The sequence below is a fragment of the Anopheles stephensi genome, chromosome 2 (assembly GCF_013141755.1).
Source record: "Anopheles stephensi strain Indian chromosome 2, UCI_ANSTEP_V1.0, whole genome shotgun sequence".
Taxonomy (NCBI): domain Eukaryota; kingdom Metazoa; phylum Arthropoda; class Insecta; order Diptera; family Culicidae; genus Anopheles; species Anopheles stephensi.
The window spans coordinates 79,010,116-79,033,482 of NC_050202.1; the positions used below are offsets into that span (position 1 = coordinate 79,010,116).

Here is a 23,367-nt window from a genome sequence, read left to right on the forward strand (position 1 = left end):
TGTACACAGAGAACCAACAAAAAAAAAACCTTCAAACACCCTCCGAAAACTGATGCCTAGAGAAGATTTCAATTTGTGAAACGATTATCTTTCCGGTCGCTGTCGTAAGCTGATGGGGAAGGCATGTGGACGCAGCGAACGATACTCCCGCATGCGCTTAGCGACGGGCTCCGACAGGCTCGGTGGTGGTTTACCCTTGGCTAAAGTACCGTCTGTGGCTGGCAACCCCTGCGGTAGAATAGCAGTGATTTAAACCCATCGCCAACAGATGACAGGTGAAGTGGTTGTGCAGGAACGAGCTGCAGCTCGTATGATAGATGCTACGAGGGTAAGCTTCTGGGAGGTATATACCGTCAAAAACGGCTCCCATAATCGTTAACGGATCATTACGAATGCGACACAATGGAGCGGTCGTGTGGGAGTGGTGTTTGGGTAATATTTTATCTCTTGACTATAGCAAAACACACACTCATGGGGAACTTGTGCGCAGACAGAAGGGTTTGTTCTAATTTCAAAACGATCGTTTAAATGATCGTTCAGGTGTCGCTAGTATTTTTCTAAATATTGTTAATAAGTAAACTAACCTTAAAAATGTCTCATGTTTTGCCACCACGAATTACAACGAACCCGACCCAAGGCAATTACTTTTGAAATAAAAACGTTTATAACAATCAGGGTTTTTAGATTATGATTGTTGGTTTCGATGAGGAAACATTCTCTCAAGACACGATTCCATACAGCCCAATGGAGTCCGGAGAAAGAAGTAAACATTTCAATGATTTGATAACCTTACAACAAATAGTTTGATTATTTATTCAAGGTCAAGAACTTCTCTTGGCGTAGAAGAGTTTGCTTTAGTTTATTACGGGCGATCACCTCGAGACCAGGAAATTGCATCCGTAACATGATTTTTTGATAATCCAAACCACACTTTGGTAGCTTTTCAAGGTAGATTATGTAGGAGTTAGCGTAAAAAAAAAAATTACCCGAAAGTTACCACTATTCCTTTTGGAATGTTCTGAGAATTCGTGAAAAAATACCGCCCTTAAGATTTACCGCACCCGGTAAAGAACGCGAAACAGCTGTAAAAGACCAGGCCCCCAAAGACGGTTTCCGATGAAAGTAGATACGGCCGCCTGTGTCGGCCCCATCCCGCGTGCCGGCAGAGGCTAGCTTTGATCCATCCACAGTTCCGCGTTAGTGCCGTATTGAAATTCCTAGTAAAAATCTACTCCCAGTGCGCCTGAAATATGATCACTTAAATAATTTTATTTCCTTTCCGGAGCACCGAGTTCCCATCCATCAAACTTCCGATTTGTGGCGCACCGTAAATGGTTGTCGCCTGGTTCCAGCACCAGTAAAGAGCCCGGGTAGCGGCACCAATCTGTTTACAGTGATGCGTGTGTGCTGGAGTGCCGAATTCGTCGAAATAAACAGTAGTCCCGCTGTGTTGCTGTGACGCATCATCATCCTCAACCAACGAGATCGTTGTAAACATTGCGGTCCGGCATCGACTCTCTCGGTAGGTTTCGCTGCCAAACGGAGCAGAATACCTTTGAAGTCACCAAGAGCCTTAGGTGGTTCAGTCTTTCCTGGGATGTCTTTTGGCTCTCGTCAACCGCCAACCCACGACAACATTCAGCTCGGAGCTTGTACACCGGGTTGAATGTTGGAAAATAATTTACCTTCCATAATGTCAAACATTTTAGGAAGTTTTGGTTGGAAATTTGCTGCGCGCTAGATTCTTGCTATCTGCACCCACTCGTGGTTCGCGTGTGTCCAGAGCGGTAAATTCACTCGGTAACCGGGAGTGATCTCATAGGATGGGAGGGAAGGCCTTTGGGCAAAACACCAGTATAATGACGCTTTAACCTATTTTATGAGCACCACATTTTGACAAGCACACTCCATTGCGGACAATGAAGACCGCATCGGGGACGGCATGGATGGCTAAACGGATCGTGCACCCACCTGGACGTTATTGCTATCTCACCAGCAGTCAACGCTCTATTGCGCCATCTTACACAAACTAGGGTACCTCTCCGGAGCAAATTGGTGTCATGCATACCACACCTCCACACACCGAGAGAAACTTGCAAACCCGAGCCGGGGAATTAATGTGTGCAGTACTACCCCCCGTTTGAGGGTCAACAAATTATATCCGCATCTTACACTTGCTCAGGAAACAACCTGCAGGAACAGCTTGACAAATGATTCGTGCGTTGTACGCTAACGACGTCTCTGGACGTAACTTTGCCCGCAGTTTGACTAATAGCGGTCAGGTTCTGCAACCATCTGGAAGCATGCCTAAATGGTGTCTCTTTAAAATAAGTTTTATTACATCGTTTATAGTTTTGGTTTGCTTTTGGGTGGCGTCAAAAAACTGTCCAAGGTTGTACAGGATACACGGCTGCCACGTTCGAACGTGGACACTCTTCCGAAAAGGAATCACGTACCACGAACCACACCATGGTCCCCCCCCAAACAAGCATTAACATTTCACGGATGTACTTCCTTTCCATTTCGTTGGTAGCTTAGAGATTGTTTAATAATTCATGTTTAAGATGATTATTCGTACTTCGAAAAAACCAACTATGCACTCCGGCTGCTTGCGGCCTGTCTTCACCTGACACACACGAGCTGCGTTCTTCTTTTTCGTGTTTGTTACGAAATCTTTTCCGAAAAGAATTTTATATTTTTCGATAGGTCCTGCCTTGCTTTGCATACTAATGTGCAGCGACAAAAGTTTTGGTTATCCCTTTTAAAGCAAGATTCCGGTGTGGTTTGGTTGCTCCTCCAAGGCAAAGGAAATGCACTTGTATGCCGCCGTTCTACCAAATCAACCGCAGATTAGATGTACCTTCACGTATTTCGGAGAATAAAAACGTTCCACCGGCTGGACAAACCCTTGTCTCACAAAACTCACATAGAATGTAAAACGTTCGTCTGCGTGAAGCTATCTGCTATCACATAAATGGACATGAAGTTCTTTGGAAATTAGCACAGAATATCATACGCAGAAATCGTTACCGAAGTCATACCAACGGGGCGATTCGCGATGTCCAGTCTGGACTGAAAATGGGCCGCGCACACGCTCGCCGACTACTTGTCCGCAACATGAAAGGATGCGTATTGTTGACGGACTCGCGCACGCTCGAGTTCGTATATTTATTAAAAACTTATGCTGATGCCTCGCTCTCCGGTGTGTGTGTGTTTTCTTCTTCAGTGTCGCGGGAGGCCCGGTTCCGGGTCGGCTCAATCGGCACGCGTACACGAGATGAAGATGAAACGAATGGTTGTTGTTTTCTTATGCATGCATATACACAACCATCAACGGTCGTCAGCGTTGATCGCGATGGCGGCTGTTTGGGCGGAGCGTGATTGTGGGCACGGCAGAATGATGAGCCCACCAAGGTATTAAGAGATCAAAGGCTGGCGAGTTTTGCAGCGAACGTTACGCATCAACCTGCCCGCTAATGTTTCGATTCAAAGTTACTCTCTCGCGAGCTCAACTGATCGCCCTAGAGGAAAGGCTTTTTTATTTTTAATTTCCCCATGTACCGGAAGCTGCTTTTGCGAATGAAGTTTTGGACGAGAACAGACACAGCTTTAAATATTTCATGGTAAATAAACATTTTTTTCTGAACATTGGCAATAATTATCTTTCTGAAGGACAAATAAGAGCCGTCATCGAGAAGACGTCTTTAAGGATCACTTTGAATATACTATTCACTGAATGCTTTGCTTCATTCGTTGTTGATTCGTTAACTAGAGTAGAGTAATCTAGACTTCCAAATGATGAGACCCAAAAACTTCAGTCCTCAGGTTCTTCCTCAAATCATCAAGGTTTATCAAGGTCTTTAGGCAGGATCTCGCACTACTCCAACGTTCTAAAACGTTGTCCTTTTTTGCTCTAGTACATCATTAAACAGGCTAAAAAGTAGCCAAACAATTCATCAACAAACTGTACATATTGCAGTAGCCTTGAACGAGGCCAGACAAACATCATCGCGCTCAGACCACATTTCCGGGCTAGTTTGGCTGGCAACTATATCCAATACTTCCAACACATCCTCTCTGCGTACGCTGTGCGCATGTTTGTTTGCATAAGTGCATCTTGACGCAGGGCGCAAGCTTCGCTTACACCGCCTCACCGCTCCAGCCACATAGCTGAATGTATCGTAGGGTCGTGCTCCGGCTCTGCTTCGGCTTAAAATTGAGCTGTTTTCCCTCGTGACAAGGGCACGTGGGGAGCAAACTGTTGTTGTTGTTTTTTGTTCCTTCTCCCCAGGCTCCGGAAACCGACGCACCACTCCGGAACCACTCCAGATTGTGGCGGCACGGTACCACACAAGAGCAAGACAACCCCTCACGGCACGCGTGCTCCCAGAAACGGAGGCGAATCATTAAATTTGTCCGCACAGAATCCAGAACGAATAAATCCACCCGCCATCGGGATGATCGAATATCAATGTACCGATCACGTAACGTTATCCGTGTGCCTATCGCGCAACCATAAATCCTTAAATGTGACGGATTTTACGAGCTTCATGCGTGCGGGTTAGATTGTTCGTTTCTTTGCCTACGAATGAGCAGCACATCACGCGGTGGCATCGCGCGGCAGGCTGTGGTGCAACATGGTCAGCGAGGATAGCGTAGCAGATCAAGACGCTTCTTCACGGTGGAATATTTCGAGCTCGCGTGAGAGATCCTTCTTAAGTTACGCTATAAATAAATCGTTTATTGCATTGTCAGAATGTTTTGATTATGGACTGTTTTACGATCGATTCCGATGTTTGACAGTAAAATATACATCTTTATAGTGGCTACCGGTCGGCCGGGTACCAGCGCTGAACCTTACAGGCCGTAACGTACATTGTTTGACAATCGGATTACACAACCACAACACATTGCTCCTTCCCTAACCCAGATGGTGGATGGAAGATCTGGGGGCTTCTTGGGCCCAAACAATGCGCCTAGTGTTGTTTCTGGGAAAAGCAGGCTTTCTTTATCACACACGCAGCTGCCCTTTGGCCCGCTGCACTGGTAAGCAGGTTGTTGCAGCATAAATAAACGCACACCGATCTTACGACATGGTCGATACTGTTATGCTCGCCCAACAGCATCTTACACTGACCATTTGCCACCCGCCACCCGCCAGCGATCTGTCGCGTCCGAGTGGGGCAATTTTCCAGTTGAATCGAATTTCTTTTGAAAACCTTCCTGGCCATTCAAATCAATTGGCTTCAATTGTCTCCCGGCCGCATGGAATCGGTGTAGATTTATTTTAATGCTATTACATTAGAAGATGTTCCTCTACACTACATAAAACTAATACGCGCGGCAAAATCCGTGTTCTCGTGAGCACGGTGCCGTGTCTCGGGTGGCGGAACCGTTCGCATTGCTGATGTTATGCTGTTTGCAATTGACTTTGATTGAGCTGACCCGATGGTGTCTAGAAAGCGGCTTGAACAGCTACGAAGGCGACGTACGCGCTCACTTAGAAGTGCACCAGTTTGTAGAAACTGTCGAAATATTGCTGTTGAGATAAAGCGACCGCTGTTCTTTCGAATCAATCCTTCAGACAAAATACCAGCGCTTGATGCACAAACAACTTGTCGATAAAGCCCCTTTAAGGTATGCAACAAACAAACGTTTGAAGGACCATTCGTTTAAATGTGCACTCTTCCCAATGTCGGGCTTCCAGTGCAATTGAGTATAGTCAAGAGCACTTTGGGCAGCTCGTGCCACGGTACAAAGATCATCAGATCTCTGCAGCTGCTTCCATCGTGTAAGGTAGCACGGAAGGCCCTCACCCAAAACAACCGGTGATAAAATCTCGATAAAAGGTACCCTTCAGACCGTTCGTTCCTTAGGAGGATTAAGCTTTCTTCCTTTCTTCTTTTTACACCCTTCAATCGTGGGTCGAGAAATTCTCCTCCACGAGAGGTTGATCTCTCAGGTAAGGTAAGGTTGCTTAATTTATTTCCAGCAATAAATTAACGCTCGCCGGTAATCGGAAGCCTTTCGTTCTGACGACACCCGGGGTAAGCAAGTTGCTGCCGGAATGGTTTACGTTCCTTCTAATCATGCAGGTCTGATGGTGGCTACCGGCACAACGCTTCTTCTTGGGAGGTGAATGAGCAGCATCAACTAACTACGGGTGCTGCGGACAGGATCAGATTAGTGAGGACCTTAAGCTGGTTCCGTGTTAATGAGCAGCTATTTTTCAGTTAACAATAGGAGAAAGTTTTTCGGTTTTAAGATACTTTGTAAATAAATTTCTCTTTTAATCCACATGTTATTGATCATTTGATATTAAGTTGCATTAGAAAAAAAACACTGGTTTTGCTTTGTTGCTAGTTAGAGTTCTGTTTATGAGACTTGAGGATTTAGCAGATTGCCTAAATTACTCAAAAAAAATCTATCATACGGATACGGATATTCGGTATCCAATCAAAACATCCGGAAGGAAGCGTATGTTTTGTGACACTATTTTTTTTCTTATAATCTTCTCTATTACATCCGGATGACTGATTGCACCCGTTGCACGCGGAAGCTCGAAGTTGCTGGAAGCCGACAAACAACACCCATGTCTCAACAATTCAATCTCATTTTTAACACCCTGTTTAAAGAGAAGAAAGGCGTTTTTTCTGCTACAAATTTTCTCGAGGTTTTCTCCTTACACTTAAAAAACGATGTAATGATACCAACCAGGTGTCACACATCAACCGGGCAACTTGAGCACTTCGGCGTCATCATCGTCACACCCACGATCATTACGAAAAGAGATCGACCGCCAACGATGAGCGCGTGTGCTCACAACAAGAAAACGAAAAAACAAAACTCCTCAAGCTCATGTTTTTCCCTTGTGCGACAAATGCATCGATTCATAAATGGATGCATTTCCGGAGGTTAACCTTCACGCCCCTTACACCCGTGACATTCGATGTAAGCAGGCGGTATTGGTGCCGATTGGAATGCCGTTGTGCGAAACGTTCACCTACTGATCGACAACTGAAATGCGATCACGTTCCCGAACGCACTGTAACACGACGAGTGCAACAGATGCGAATGCCAGAACTGGAAACACAGCCTCCGCCGGGAATGGAGTAACAAGGTTTTGTTTAGCTATGATAGCAACAGAGGCACGTGTTTTGTGGCAGTTGGAGAAAAGAATCAGGAACGCGGTAACTTCCGATGTAAAAACGCTGGAGAAATGTTTACCTCACAATCTCACGTTTAGTTTCAGCAACATGAATCACGGTACTGTTTGCTGCATCAGCTCGATTACCTTGAGCTACCACAACCATCTAAAACTGTATTTGATTGTTTCTTGTTGGGGATTTGCTTAGTGCGAGAGACGAGACATCGTAACAAGAATAAAGAAGAATGTTTAGTAGTTTGGTAGCATATAAGACTTCTTTGTATTATTTTCTCCAAGTTCTGTTCTTATAAAAATACCTACAAAAGCACGTCTAGCAACAACATAAATTATCAACCGATCGATCCCACATGATCGAATCAAGCAGTCAGCACACGAATAAACTTAATCTTCCACTCTTCTGCAAAGGATTCTACCACCGCCAGCACTCGATCCTTCCCGCATCAATCCAGCGTCAGTTGGAAAACAAAATAACGCTTTATTATTTATTCCACCCCGTTGCGTTCATCCTATCGCCTACACCCAGCGCTGGGAATCGAATAATAAATAATCGGTTAAACCTGTCACCACTTATGTTTCTTATACCTTCACGGCGGCACAGGACATCCCTATTCCCGGTGGGGTTTTTTTTATCACGTTTTGCAATCCTCATACATTCATTTGCTTTCCTACCAACCGGTGTGTCTTCTCGCATCTGATCGGTGTGCACTTTTTATCGGGTTCTCTGAGCCTCTTCACAAACTACACCTTCACACACCTCATATCTTTACGATCCCTTTTCTCACTATCGTATTTATTTATTCATACGGGGTATGTTTTCACGCCGCAACGTTTGCGCTACTCGTGTGCTTATCGGAATTGTTTGGTTTCTCTCTATGGCTCTACCGTTGCTTGCAGCTATCGATCCTTGGCATAAAGGACTGGTGGGAGATACACGATAAGCATAATGCGAACAGAGTCACAAGCGGGAGGTAGTTTGTAGCAGTGTGAAACAAAATCATGATTGCATGTCGGCGATAAACCTTGGTCGCATCTCACTGATGGACGATCAAGCGACTGAGTCGATAAGCAACCAGGACCAAATGATCAAATTAATGAAACGAAATCTAATTAAGAAAAATGATTTTAAATTGTTAACTTAGTCACTTACTTATCAGGCGCTACACATCCTCGATACCGCTCACGGTTTAGCGCCGTCGTCTGCCAATCCGTTATCCCGGCCTTGCTGGCGGACGCATCAACGCCATCACTCCATCTCAATTTGAGCGTACCACGCCTCCTCTGTCCGTGTGGCCTCGGCCTAAAAGGACTTTACGGGCTAGGTCATCCGGTGTCATTCTCATGACATGACCAGCCCACCGGAGTCTGGCGAGTCTAATGCGCTGCACTCCTTCATTGTCCTTCCACACATACGGGGCCAAAACACCTTCTGAGCATCTTCTTCTCGAACGCGGCTAAGAGGGCTTCCTCAGTTTTGCACAGAGTCCATGTCTCAGAGGCCTCGTTAATCTCCAACCCGAGGTTCTATGCCGCACGCTGGATCCTTTGATAAGCTAGATAGGAGAGCCTCAAACCAATGATGTCTATGTCATCAGCGTATGCCAGGATCTTGATTGACTTATAGAAGATGGTCCCCGAAGTTTCTACCTCCGAGTCGCGGATGGCTCTCTCTAGCGCCAGATTGAAAAGGAGACAGGCAAGCCCATCTCCCTGGCGCAAGTCCTTGATGGTAGGCAAAGGGCCCAGAGAGTTTTCCATCCACCTTCATCTGGCATGTGATGTTGGCCATTGTCATTCTTACAAGCCTGGTAAGCTTGGCCGGGATTCCAAACGAGCTCATTGCGTCGTACAGTTTTACCCTGGCAATGCTGTCATATGCGGCTTTAAAATCAATGAAGAGATGGAAGGAGTGGACCTGCTGCTCCGTGTAGTTTAAGCGTAGTAAGGATTTGCTGTCTGGTTTTGTAGTGCATCAATTGAGGGGTTTTGATCCATATCACTCAGGGGAATCTAGCAAACTAATAAGAAAATGATAAAGAATCTGCTCAGGAATTTGGGAAAATCATATTGTATAATCTTAGCAAAAACTAGGGGAGATTTGAAATGCGACAATAGAGCTTTGAAATTATCTACGAGTTATCTGCGCCATGTTTGGTCTAACCATGTCAAACTATAAAAAAACACTTTTAGCTCGTATAACTCTGTATAAAATGAAACTATTACAAAATATAAGAATATTGAAAAGACAAATACGAGTCCACACTAAACTATCGAGTTAGTTATTTAGTTAACGATTATTTATTGCCTACACTCTCCAGCTTTACAAAATATCGTAAAACTTGGTCGCTGCTCCTTTGCCTAATGATTGTGCCGTCCCTGAGAACAGGGAACTGCTCTGGCGGCGAAGATGTGGCGAGAAGGTCAAGAAATCTCTTCGCCTCATTTGCGGAAGATAATACGCAACAATTCATGCTCATTTCATACTGAATTGGGTAATTGTGATTGCGCGTCGAGATGCTGTCGATCGACGTGCGAAGATGGCGGTCGCTGTCGGCCACAGGGGTGGCTTTCTGTTGTTGTGTTTTCATCAGAATAGTAACTACTGATGCTGTTTACCAACCAGTTGATATTTTTTGTAGCGTTTAAATTATTTTTACAACACTAAATAAATAAGCATTTGTCCATGCCATAACCTCTACGCCCGATCAACTAAGACAACCAACACGAAGCTAATTTCAATATCCGCATTCCGTGCAAGTGAAACTATAAATCTGAAATTGGTTGCACATTAAACATGACGATTCAAAAAGGAAACAAATAAGACGAGTCTCGTTGTCTCTCACTCTCTAAGGGTGATCCGGTGATCGTGTATTTCTTCCTGTTTGCTCGTTAAAGTGTCAACCGGTAGACGCGTGTTTTGCCTGCAGCAGTCAGCGTTTGGCTGGGGCAAATTTATTACCACCATTGTGGAATCTGTTTCACCACCAACAGAATATTCCGAGCAGCAGAAGCAATTGGCATTGTTTCAGCGTACCAAACGTGCAGATAATTCACAAAATAGCGAAGCACTTGCTCCCTCCACAAATCGTGGGGCGCACGCCGCTCGGTAAGGATGTACTATTAATAGATGGCGAAACTATTGTTTCTGCTTTACGTAATCACCGTGCGCGACCACTGCAAGGTGCGTACTGCATTACGAAAGGACGTATGGGGGGGGGGGGGGGGGGGGGGAGAGGTTTGTCTATTGCAGGTATAATTGCATCCGAACACGCTCGTCGCATGTTAATTTAAACTTCCATTCACAAAGATCGTACGTTTTTCTTGAGGACAGTGAAATAAAGATGATATTAAAAATTAGAAGTTAAAATGCATAAAGGTATAACAAGCTAGATATAATATATTATATTATAAAATATACTAGATTTCATGCTAAACTGTCGCTTTATTTGCTCCTTAACCTTCTTCTTAATCTTCTTAGAGATTAACTAAATAAATTGCGCTTACAAAAGGTAAACAAAAAATTGCAAAAGACTTGGCAAAAATACCCCAATCCCGGAAACGAACCAGAGTCCCGTAGCCATCCGAAGGGTGCTCAGATGACCTACCACTGGACCATATACTATACTGCCGTCTTTACATACGAATGTTCGATTCACAGTATTCGGTTCACACACATTGTCCCATCTCTCTGTGTGTGATGCATCAGATGATTTCCTTATCCACATATTTTATGCCTTCATTGCACTTGGTACTGGCCTGTAAACAGGGAAGGGACTTGTAAATAAATCATTATTTAAAAATAATCATCCCCCAACTAAATCGGGGCTACCGATAACTGACATAAAATTCAATAATTCCACTAACCATCATGGTGAGTTCCCGTTCCACCAGCCGAACCTGTTACAGGTTTTGTGAATCGGCACACATGATGACACCGCACGCCACGCGTCTTCTGATGACGCGTTATCATTTTTACTTCAGTACACCGCCCAGCAAGGAAAGCGCTGCTCAGCCAAACGGGCGTCATTTGGCGAATGTTGCTTTTGAAATTGATTTAAATTAGTCTCAATCAAACAACAACGCGCAGCGCAAAACGGGCAACGGAGATATGTGGCACTCAGAAACGGGCCACCATACACGTTTAGGAACCAGTGGCCCCGTTCCTGTGCTGGTGTTAGTGCTGAAAAAACGACAGAGGATTTCGAATCAAGAACAGAACGTTCTCAGAGCGGCGACAGTGACTCTGTGCTTTTAATGGTTGCCACGGCTCGCGAAAAGGCGGACTCGCGTTACAACATACTGCTCCTAAACAGTCACCTAAACAGAAACAAATACGTCGCCGTTACGCATCGATCGCTGCAATCCTAAAAGTGTATAGGAGAAAATGTATGGTTTTGACGTGATTCAAACTGATCATTAAAATCGTATCATCACACATCCCCCCTGTGTGTCATGTCCCGCAGCATCACTTTCCCTTCCCTAGCGACGGTCGGATGGGCGAAGTGTGTTTGTTATTGTTGAATTGTTGATATTATTTCTCCCATCGCTGGCGGATCGCCCTCAGCTGTGGTCCTATCCCGGACCACACCAACACAAACCACAGCATCTCCAAGCCAGCATCTCTCCAGCGAAACCGGCTGCAGTGCCAGCAACAAAACAGTCATCTCCCTGTCAGAGAGGATCACGAGCACTCACAATTATTCCGGAGCGTATTATGATTCTGGAGAACCACTATCACATGTGTGACCGTATCGCACAGGCAAAACAGGTGCCCGTGGCCGTTAATCGGCGTCAATTGCAACGCGATAGCGAGTGAGTGCTGACACATTCGTTTTTCACGCTTGCCAGAAGTTCCCCGCATGTGTTCGGATGCTGGAGATATTATACTACCAGCTGAGTAGTGTAGCAGTACCATCAAATAGTCAGTAAAACTCACTTCGCGGAATACGTGGTGGTGCGTGTTTTCGATCTGTGCAAGGAGAATTAGCTAACGGAAGCAACGCGGAGGGAGGAAGACCGTGTGCCGTGGCCACATCGGACTCGTGTGTTCCAGTGGAGCATTTCACTGTCCAGACTTCAAATGTGCAAATGAGCAGTGTGCGATGAGGTGTCACGCTAGCAGCGGCATCAAAAGTGCAACGGAAGTAGGGCCCGATACATCACCGCTAGCCAAGCACGATAAGGGACTGTTGTCGTCGATGAGGTCGTGCATGCCGGACAGCAGTGAGGACAGCGGTGGCTGTACACTTGGCATCGACCAGCGCACGGGCCGCCTGCACTGGTGCCCAGGGTACAGGTTCGTGAAGATCCTGTTCGTAATACCGGCAGCGATGCTTCCGATCGGTTTGCTGTTTCTGCTGTTATCTCGGTTTCAGGTGGTTGGATCGGTTAGACTCAGCAGCCAGCTGGCTGACCCGATGAGCATTCTCGGTGGAAGCGGCGAGATTGGCTACTTTACCGAGGAGCAGCTGGCGGCCAACCACCTACCGGAGGAGATCGACTGGGCGGAGGAGCAGTCCGGTGACGTTGAGCGTCGCTGTCAACCCATACCCGAAAAGGGACCCGGTGAAAGCATCGATACGGAGGATCGGGGACTGTTGCGGGGTATCGTGAGGACTTCCTTCATTCCTTCCGAGCGACGTATCCTGCCCGCTGATTGCTTGGGCGAGCCGCCTTTAAATCTTAACCAACGGCAGTCCCCACCTGCCACTGGTGCCGAGCCCGAGCGACGACGCGTCCGAAAGTCTTTGGCTTGGATCAACGATGATCGAAGCAGTCCGGCGAGTGTTCGGGCCGCCCAGGTGCAGATCATGAAGCAGTACATGGATCCGCACGCTGATCCGTGTGATGATTTCTACCAGTACGCGTGCGGTAACTGGGATCGAGTGAATCCGATACCCAAAGACAAAGCCGCCCTAGACACATTCGAGCTGTTGCGCGAGAGTCTCGATTTGGTGCTGAAAAACCTGCTGCTCGAGGGTGAACCGGCGGGGCTGCACGATGTGGAAAATGCGCTGTCGACCGTACGATCGCCACAGCTTGGCAAAAGGGCTACAACCACAACAGCCTCGGTTACGGTGGCTGGAACGACCGATCTGTTGCAAGACACGATCACAGCCGCAGAAAAACTGCATCGCGTACGAAAGCGTGGCCGCGCCGATCAGAACCGTTCCCGGCGTGCTGTGCAAAATAAGCTTATCATACGCTCAGCGCAAGTAAAGCGCGTCCGCAAGCGTGAGCTACTTATCAACGATGATGCCGAAATGAAGGCGCGTCATCTGTTCGTGTCGTGTATGAACTACGCTCTAATTGAGCAACGCGGATTGGAACCGTTGCGCACACTGCTGCACAGTCTCGGTGGCTGGCCCGTGCTCGAACCGGACACCTGGGACGAGGCGAACTTCGATTGGCTCAATCTTACGGCAGCGCTGCGGCGCTACAACAATGACGTGCTGATCGTCGAATGGGTTGGCCCGGATATTAAGAACTCGGACGAGAACATCGTGCAGTTCGATCAAACTTCGCTGGGCCTGCCGACGCGTGACTACTACCTGCAGCCAGGCAATCGGAAATATCTGGAAGCGTACCGCCAGTTTATGGTGGAGGTGATCGGATTGCTCGGTGTGCCGGCCGACACAGCGCGGGCGGCAACGGATGAGATGATCGACTTTGAAACGCAGCTGGCCAACATCACCAGTACGCCGGAGGAGCGTAACAACGTGTCCACGCTGTACCGCAAGCTGATCCTGGAACAGCTGCACGAAGAGGTGCCTGAAATAGACTGGACGCGCTACCTGACGATCGTAACGGAGCGGCCAGTCAATGGGTCGGCCTTTGTCGTGATGTTTGCGATGGGCTACATGCGCGAGCTGGTGGAGCTGCTCAACCAGACGGAGCCACGCATCGTGGCCAACTATCTGCTGTGGCGCTTTGTGCGGCACCGTATCAACAATCTGGACGATCGCTTTCTCGGCGCAAAGCAGCGCTTCTCGAACGCACTGTTCGGGCGTGAACGGAACCCGCCCCGCTGGAAGAACTGTGTTACGCAGGTGAACGCCAACATGGGCATGGCGGTGGGCGCTATGTTCGTGCGGCGCTACTTTGACGAGAACAGCAAGCGAGACACGCTCACGATGACGCATGAGCTGCAGGACGCGTTCCGCGAAATTCTCGACCGCACTAGCTGGATTGATGCGCCAACACGGCGGCTAGCCGAGCAGAAGGTGAACGCCATGTCCTTACGCATCGGCTATCCGGACTTTATTCTCGATACGAGCCAGCTCAATGCGCGCTACGCCACGCTCCAGATCCACCCGGACCGATACTTCGAGAACACGCTGAACGTGCTCAGCCACATACGGCGCACCGATCAGGAGAAGCTCGGCCAGCCGGTGAATAAGACGGCCTGGCATACGGCACCGGCGGTGGTCAATGCGTACTACAGCAGAAACAAGAACCAGATCATGTTCCCGGCCGGCATTTTGCAGCCACCGTTCTACCACCGCCATCTACCGAAGGCCATCAACTACGGTGGCATAGGGGTCGTGATTGGGCACGAGCTGACGCACGGGTTCGACGACAAGGGGCGACTGTTCGATCGCGACGGCAATCTGTACCGCTGGTGGAGCGATCAGGCGATCGAGGCGTTCCACGAGCGGGCTGCCTGTCTGGTGCAGCAGTACAGTCGGTACACGATCGACGAGGTCGGTGTGCAGCTGGACGGGGAAAATACGCAGGGCGAAAACATTGCCGACAACGGCGGTATCAAGCAAGCCTTCCTTGCCTACAACAAATGGCTCGCGGCCCAAACGGACCGCCGTGTGCTGGAGGCGGAAACACTGCCCGGGCTGAACGTCACCCGGACGCAACTATTTTTTCTTAATTTCGCCCAAATTTGGTGCGGTGCGATGCGCCCGGAAGCGACCCGGAACAAGCTCAAAACAGCGGTCCACAGCCCGGGAAGGTTCCGGGTCATAGGGACACTGTCCAATTCGGAGGACTTTGCGCGCGAATATAACTGCCCGGTGGGAAGCTTCATGAATCCGGCCGACAAGTGTAGCGTTTGGTAGCGACCGGGTGGGTCACGGGTGAATGAATGCGCGCTGTAAATAAGCCCTATTTAAGAGGTGGCAATTCGAGTGAGGTTCATCAACAGTCAGGCGAGTAGCGTGCGGACGGGGTCCAACATCACTGAAATGCGAGCGCGATCCGTTTACAATATTGCGTGATTCGTTACGATCGAACGATCGAACGCGCACCGAACGCACTTGCACGTGAAGACTTGCCGCCGTGTGGAATAAAGCCTCGCGAAGCTACGCTCACTGCTTGCCATCGTCACCATAAGTCACTATTTAATTGAAATCAATTCCAAACCCGCCGGAGGATCCACTCGAACGATTGCCCGGGCGACATCTTGCTCCCCTGCTAGCCGCGACTGTTATCCAATTTATCTGCCGTAGATCAATTTCGCCCAGGGTCGAATCGTTTCGTTCCGACAGTGGTACACACGATCCGCACTTCAGAGGAAGAATGGTTCAGCAAGATCAGCGAGGTAGTTAAACGATTAGATTAAGCACACCTTACCGACCGACGCGGGGACAGAGGGTGTGAAGGGATTCGTTCATGCTATCATCATTCATCGGGTCCACATGCTCAACGGCGATCCCTTAAAGCATTTCTTCCACTCCCGAAACTAAACTGTGCATTCTAATATTTACAGTTCGTCTTAAGTACCTGAACCCCGCTAGAACCACCAGAAGAAGTGCTTTCCACATCTCAATGCATGCAATAAAACAAATGTTAAACGGACACAATCGATGCTTCAAATTTACTTCTTACATGGACACCATATTAGGCTGATTAAGATATCACTATTCCGTTCCATTGATTTGCAAGCATTGCGGTATCTTGTTCAGGAAGAAGTTTTCTTAGTCCGCTGTTCGTACCACGATGTGCTACACATTCAACCGAACCGTTTCGAGCTTGGCTCAATGCACAGTCACAGAACATGGGCGAGGGAGGAATTTATTCCACTCCATTGCAACTTGCTCCACGCGAAGTCACTTACCGATGTCCAGAAATAACCTCCAAAACCTGTGCGTACGCGTGGTGAACTGCCTTAGTGTCAACCTTAGTCATGCGTGTGTGTGTGTGTGTGTACTGAAACGCACTTGGACCGGATGCACACGACGGAATTAGCGTCCAACCAAGTGTTTCCCGTGCGTGGCTTGGATGGTTGGTGTTAGCAAATAGTTTATAACCACCACCGTCGGTCGGTTGGTTGGTCCACACACCCAACCGATGGCAACAAACCGATTACGGAAGCAACGAACCGGCAACCCGAATGCGAGCATTCCGCCAGCAGTTGCATGTTGTATGTACCGTGGTGGTGGTTGCTTGCCTAACTTTCGATCGAAATGTTGTTCTAATTTTAGACAACGGTCATCTTTTTCAGACACTAAAATAACGGAAGTGTTCTTAGCGAGCGACGTCCACCTCTAGCCCATCATGTCTAGGCCCGGTTGGAGTAAGGCGCGATCAGTCAAGCAGTCTTCACTTCCCGCGATCAGTTCCGACGACCGGTGTGTGGTAATTTGGGATAGAAATCTTCGAACCATGTGACTGTTTGGGTGATTAAATTCTTGCAGACGAAGTGATAAATGGCCGACGATGAAAAGCAACAAGTCGTTCCCGCCGTTCATGTCCAGATTGTAGCAGGATGAAAGCAGGCAATTATTTGCACACATCTCAATTTGTCTCAATCTTGCTCATTTAAATGTCGGATGCTGACGGAAATGGCGAGGGTTATTGAATTTGGAATAACAATTCTGTAATGCCAATGCATATGAGAAAAAAAAACTTATAAAACTGGATAAAGGAAGCACGATTTTTCCTCAATTATTTTCTATATTAACGAATCTCGATAACAGCTGCTAAATCGAGTTTAAATTCGCGATCTTTGAGTACTCGCTCAACTTGATGAAATTGCACCCGTATGCACAATATGAAAGGATATACGTTGCAAACACCAGGGAAGAGTTTTGAATAAGTAAAGACAAGCACTAATTATGCATCCTCTACAAGCAATTCGGATACAACAACGTCTCCACACAATACCACCAGCTACTGTACATCAAACGATGAGATAAGGGCCCCAGCATTGGCTTTACTGCAGCGGATAGTACGGGAGGAAGTACAAACAGGAAACAAACCTCGATGGTTTTGGAATTAGAATATTAAACAGTGTGCGCGGCATAAGGTGGATAGAAATTAAATAAACCCGTTCGCAAAGAACAATTCTTCGCTGAGGAAGACCTGCACGGCACCTGCCTCGAGCCCTGTGCAGTGCCGTTCGGAAATGGATACCGTCGTAATGGCGGAAGGAACCAGTAGCAGCGTGGATGTGTTTGTGTGCAGCTTCACAACAATGGATGTAACGAGCGAAACGTGTCGAGCGGTGTGTGAGGTTACGGAGGGTGAAGTCCATGTCTCCCACTTTCCTGGGGGACACCCTTTGCTCGCAGTTTCCTTATACGTTCAACCAACCCTAGATGGCATGGGTTTTCAGAGGTTGTGGCGACAGCAGCGCCTTTTGGGAGACCGCCAGTGTTCCCGTAATACGGGTAGCGAAGATACATTTACGGAACCACCTGTACACAGTTGTCGGTGACAAAACCCAGGCGGTAGTCTTAGGAGTGTTTGGGGATGTTTTATACCCCTGACATAAACGGTTTAGCGGAATGCCAAGTACATTTCCGCCCGCCCCATCAACGATACTGGTGGGCCCAGGTGATAATTTATACATTACCGAGGCACAATCACGTCCCGTTAGTTGGCAAATGTTTCGTTCTCTTGAGCTGCTTTTAATTCTTGCCTTATTTCGTCCCGGGCAGTCTTCGAACGCTTAGCCAACTCGAACAAAAGTACGCTTCGACAGGCTGGTACTCACGGTAAACTTGTGTACTCCAGAACTGCCCAAAGGACATGGAAACACAATCCCAGTAAAATGGGCATCGCGGCATTTTGGCGCGTTCTCACGATCGTTGGTTAGACCGGATTTTGCCCAACTCATAGTGCATCATAAATCTTCTTCAGCACTGCTTTGCCACCGTTTGATTGGTGTTTGTTTCGAAATGGGCTTAGATCAACGGTCCTTGGCAGGAGGAAGCGGATCTTTATTTCAGCCTGTAGTAAAACGTAAAGCTAACACCAGTGGGCATTTGCAATGATTTCAGCCATAATGTCGAACGATGGCACGGGATGTGTGCGAACAATAGAAAGATTGATGGATGTGTTTGAATTGTAAGCGTTAAAGGATAATTTGAACAATTTCAACATACTTTATGTGATTCCTCCAAAATTATGTATTAGCAATTGTTATGTGTAACAAGCGACTGACTTACGTTCGACAGGGTTTACACAGGGTTTAGATAGGGGTAAGACAGTGTTTTAGGGAAGTGAAAGTTCCGAAAAAGGAACGGAACTGAACGGAGCGGAACTGGCAGGTTGATTGAAAAGGAACATATTTATATCGTTTATTTATAAAGGCTTTGGACCTCTGTATAATGAGACTTCATTCGCCTCTTTTGGAATTCTGGAAATTGGAATGGAATCGTGAAATGAAATTAGACAGGACACCTTTTCGTTGAAACGATTTGGGTGGAAAGCGCTTTAAAAAACTGGTACTGAATAGGGATGTGCTCAACCTGATCAAAATTTCGAATCTACCTCCGATTTAGATGTATTAAGCAAATGCCTGATTCCGGAACGGGCATCCATAGTAAGATTGCAGTGGCAAACAAAAATACGGACTAGCACAACAAAAAGGAATCACGATAGCAGAACGTAGTTTCGATCTACGGACCTCTGGGTTATGGGCCCAGCACGCTTCCACTGCGCCACTCTGCTCTTGATGCCGAGAGGAATCTTAAAGCCTAATATAAAGGTCATCCGTTTGTTATCGCTGATTTACCTACTGTAGCAAACCGTTCCAAAATATACGACATAAAAATGCTTTTCCATATGAACAAATTTAAATGTGTTTAAACTGCATTACATTTTGTCCTTCGTAACAACAAGTGCCGTGAATACGACATTGCTTTAGTAATCGTCATCATCCGAACATGCCCCTCACCGCACCTTTGAATTGTTTACGAACCACCGTCCTTCTTACTGTAAAGTGTTTTAGCTATATTGAGTGTTTAATATTGGCTTTAACGAGACCCCGAGACTAATTATTCCCCCACTTGTAATTATTCATACTCGGTGTTTTCCACGCTCGGAGTAATACTGTTTTCCACACTGTACAGGCGATGATACTGTGAATAATGTTTTACAATAACGCCTTGCTATCTGAGGTGACATTCCGGAACTATTTTCTGCTACCCTGTTCTTTAAGGAAATCGAGTACAACAATGAGATGACATATTTGTTGTTACACTAGTTTTATGGCAAACTGGTGCACTAGATAGTTACGAACAATGAAGAACATGTACTTCTGACATAATAATTAATCCACATTTAATAAATCGTCTTGGTACTGTTGGCATAAATTATTAAGACAAACCTGCTCCCCTTTCAACAAGCATCGGTGGTTCAGTGGTAGAATGCTCGCCTGCCACGCGGGCGGCCCGGGTTCGATTCCCGGCCGATGCATCGAAGTTGTTTTTTGATGAATTCTTCATTGTAAAAGTTAAAACAGGGGGCAATTAATACTAATACTCCTCAATATATGGTGAATAATTATACTTTACTTATGTGTTACAAATTTCAGATTGGGGTTTATTAGTATATTTGACACAGAGTGTTGAGCTTTATAAAGCCTGCGATACAATACTTTTATATTTTATATCATCTGGATCTATGATGACGTAACCTAGAAAAATACAGGAGTTTCCTGCTTAACCTTATTGATTGGCACTGCATGTATAATCCTGTATCATATACGCGCATTGTTTTTTTTAATAAAAACGATTAGGCCAAACTCTTAGACACGATTGTGTTAATTATGGTTAAGCTACATAATCCATACAAATAATTGTAGTGATATAATTACTAGAGACACATATAGTAGAAAACATATACTTACTATTCACAAAAAAAAGATCCCTGCGCCCAACGTGGGGCTCGAACCCACGACCCTGAGATTAAGAGTCTCATGCTCTACCGACTGAGCTAGCCGGGCTGTGTGTCATGAGGGTTCCAAATATACAATATAAACATATTGTGCAGCTCAATGTGTTACATGCGATTTTCATTCTGTTTGAGCTTACTAAAAATAACAAATTAAAATTTGGCCATAAAAGATGAATGAAGATTTTATTATTGCTGATCTAATTGTGCTATGACTTCACCAACATTTTCATACATTTTTCCCCTATTAATCAATGCCGAAAATTAAGTGATCTGTCTTATATAACATAGGTTATAGTTGTTTCGTAGAATTTCTTTGTCTCATTGCCTATTGTTTTAGTTTTTTAGAAGATGAAATTTTTTGTTAAATCTATCCAGTTTAAATATTATTACGTTACAGGTTCGCTCCGTTCCTCATTAGGATCATTCGCGACTAGGTTCGAAACTTTGAACTTTCCAGGTTCATGGAAAACCAACGAATCTGTCGAAGAAAACGAGCCTGCATAAAAGGAATGAACCTGACAAAAGGAACGAACTTGTTGAAAGGAACTTTTTTTTTTCGTTTATTTATAGAGGCTTTGGGTCTTTAAGACTTCATTCGCCTCTAAATTGAAAGGAACGAACCTGACAAAAGGAACAAACCTGGAGAAAGAATTATCCTCATCCTTTATTTTCTGTACCATTCCAGGTAACCCTCCGTTACACACCTTTTTCCTTTCTTTTTTTTATCTTTTCGATCTTTTCCAGAGTATTGATTGTTGAACTCATGAATTGTATGTGAAAGCTAAACAGCTTGTATGTTGCCTATACTTGTATAGTTATTTTAGCTGCATTTTTCGACATGGCTCCATAGCTCAGCTGGTTAGAGCGTCGTGCTAATAACGCGAAGGTCGTGAGTTCGATCCTCTCTGGAGCCAACGAAGTGTTTTTTGCAAAATGGAACAAACATGTTAACTTCCGTTTTTAAGATAAACTGCTTCTTACTATGCTTTCACATAGAAATATCACTCCTATTTCCAATTTCATCGTTCATTGCCATTAGAGATATAACTTTTTCCTTTACATGACTGCATAGATTTTATTCTAAAAGTAAACGCACCAGATTGTTTAAGTTGCATTTCTTCTTCTTTTTAAAATGGCAAACACATTCGCATGCTGCCGATCCGCAACAGTCCGCGAGCTCCCCATTCCTTTTTGTGCATTTTCCGACTTTTCTCTGCCGCTGCAGCTCGGTCCCGCCCTGTTTAGATAATTCTTGGCACGCTCCACACTATCGAACGCGAAGGGCCGGAAACACTTCGTCAAAACGTTCTGGCACCAGAGCCTCATACGGAGAACGAAACAAAGTCAAGACTGTATTTCCGGTAAGCATAAAGTTTTCATCATCTTCACGTTCTTCTCCCTTGGTCGTGTTGACAAAATGTTTAATTGATTTCTTTCACGTTTGCTTTCTACCATGAGGGTGGTGCACAAACCATCCACCCCCCCCCCCTCCCCCTTATACGCTTCCTACGTATTGTATCAACCTGCGAGAGTAAGATTTCCACTGGTTAATAGACTTTCTCTCTGTCAATATGTTGTCCATTTCACGGCGCTTCATTAAAATTCTTATCACACATCCTCTCGGCCATCATGTAAACCTCTGCCTACGATCACCTTTTGTGCATAGGTTAAACGATGTAAACAACCATTCCGTTAATGTTTAAATCCTACGCTACATTTGAAGGCACAAACCCTCTAGTCGCACACCCTTTCCGTCCTTCTCTTTCGGGTCCCGCAGTCAGGAATCGAAGAAATGAACATAAAAATCATTAATTTGTTTGGGAACCAACTATAAATTTTCCTCCCGTTAGAGCTATTGCTGACAAAACAATATTGAAGGAACTCTGCAAGAGGCCCGTGTGCTCTCCGTGTACCGGAAGAGGTATTAATAAATTCTGGCTGTATAAATTACTCAACAAAGATTTGAAGAAGGGGTCAGCAACATGAATTGGAAAGGTAGAATAATTATGAACGTGTTGACAAGCTTTGATGAATTAATTTATTTCTCCACTAGGGGCAGTTATGAAGGAAGATTATGTTTAAAGCAGGAGAACAAGTGTTTGGATTTTTTTTCTAGGATCAGCAGTCGAAAGTAAATGGAACAAAACGTCTTTCAACATCGAAGTCAAAAAGGTGCCTTTTGTACATTCGGATATAATATATTCAAATGTAATCTGACAGAAAAAAATATTTTAATATACATTTCGATTTCCGACTCCGGTGTTTCATGTGCCAAAATACATAGGAAACTGACTTCAAATCTCATAATTCAAATCCAAACCCCTCTACTGTATTATCCAATAATATTTTTAAATATTTGTGTTAGTAAAATTGAAATACTTAATATGCAAACTAAAACCAACGTCACAGAAAGGAAAGTATGATTTGGCGAGCAAAGAACAGACGATGTTGTCAACAATGAACCTATTCATGCTCGATATGTTTCAGGCACACCGAGTATGCTGGAACATGCGCTCCTGGTATTTGCCAGTTTAGCAAAGAAATAGTTAACATGGCCGTTGTAAAGTGTGTATGAATTGGCATGAAGTTGGAGCAAGTGTACTGGCTCCATAGCTCAGCTGGTTAGAGCGTCGTGCTAATAACGCGAAGGTCGTGAGTTCGATCCTCTCTGGAGCCATCCATCTCTTTTTGCTGCTGTTACTACATACTATCACCTGCTAGATTATGTGGCAAGCACTATTTTTATGTATTCTCATTTGACTTGCACTATTGTACATGAAATTTGACCAGACAGGTTAATTATTTACGACTACAATTTAATGAACAATTTCTCTTACCACACATCACCATGCCTGGCTATTTCCGCGCAAGTCGGAAAGATTCACTACAGCTAGAATGCATCACTTATGCGCTTATGCGTCGAACAAATGTCAATCTTTAATAACCCTTCGCTAATTACTTAACGCATCGCCGACAGCTGGCGTGCGGTTTTGGGAGAGGGAAATTCCCCCACCGGGGATGGTTTGTCAACCAATCTTTGGAGTTTTCCGTCATGTAGCTGTGTGTAC

General features: G+C 45.7%; 1 protein-coding gene and 5 non-coding genes across 6 annotated transcripts; 4 read left to right on the top strand and 2 right to left on the bottom strand.

Moving 5' to 3' along the window:
* Nucleotides 1-11,332: 11,332 nt before the first annotated feature.
* On the top strand, nt 11,333-15,978 carry LOC118505407 (neprilysin-4). The gene has a single exon (XM_036041155.1). It carries the CDS (start codon nt 12,268-12,270, stop codon nt 15,232-15,234), a length of 2,967 nt encoding a protein of 988 aa, XP_035897048.1. The 5' UTR covers nt 11,333-12,267; the 3' UTR covers nt 15,235-15,978.
* A 3,022-nt stretch (nt 15,979-19,000) lies between these two features.
* On the bottom strand, nt 19,001-19,072 carry Trnam-cau. The gene has a single exon. It is a non-coding gene; the product is annotated as a tRNA-Met (tRNA).
* Nucleotides 19,073-19,748: 676 nt separating this feature from the next.
* On the top strand, nt 19,749-19,819 carry Trnag-gcc. The gene has a single exon. It is a non-coding gene; the product is annotated as a tRNA-Gly (tRNA).
* Nucleotides 19,820-20,275: 456 nt separating this feature from the next.
* On the bottom strand, nt 20,276-20,348 carry Trnak-cuu. The gene has a single exon. It is a non-coding gene; the product is annotated as a tRNA-Lys (tRNA).
* A 791-nt stretch (nt 20,349-21,139) lies between these two features.
* Nucleotides 21,140-21,213, top strand: Trnai-aau. The gene has a single exon. It is a non-coding gene; the product is annotated as a tRNA-Ile (tRNA).
* A 1,689-nt stretch (nt 21,214-22,902) lies between these two features.
* Trnai-aau lies at nt 22,903-22,976 on the top strand. Its single transcript has one exon. It is a non-coding gene; the product is annotated as a tRNA-Ile (tRNA).
* The last annotated feature ends 391 nt before the right edge of the window (nt 22,977-23,367 follow it).

Bases quoted from the DNA above. Each gene is read 5' to 3' on its own strand.
- LOC118505407 (XM_036041155.1), top strand. From the start codon at position 12,268: ATGAGGTGTCACGCTAGCAGCGGCATCAAAAGTGCAACGGAAGTAGGG.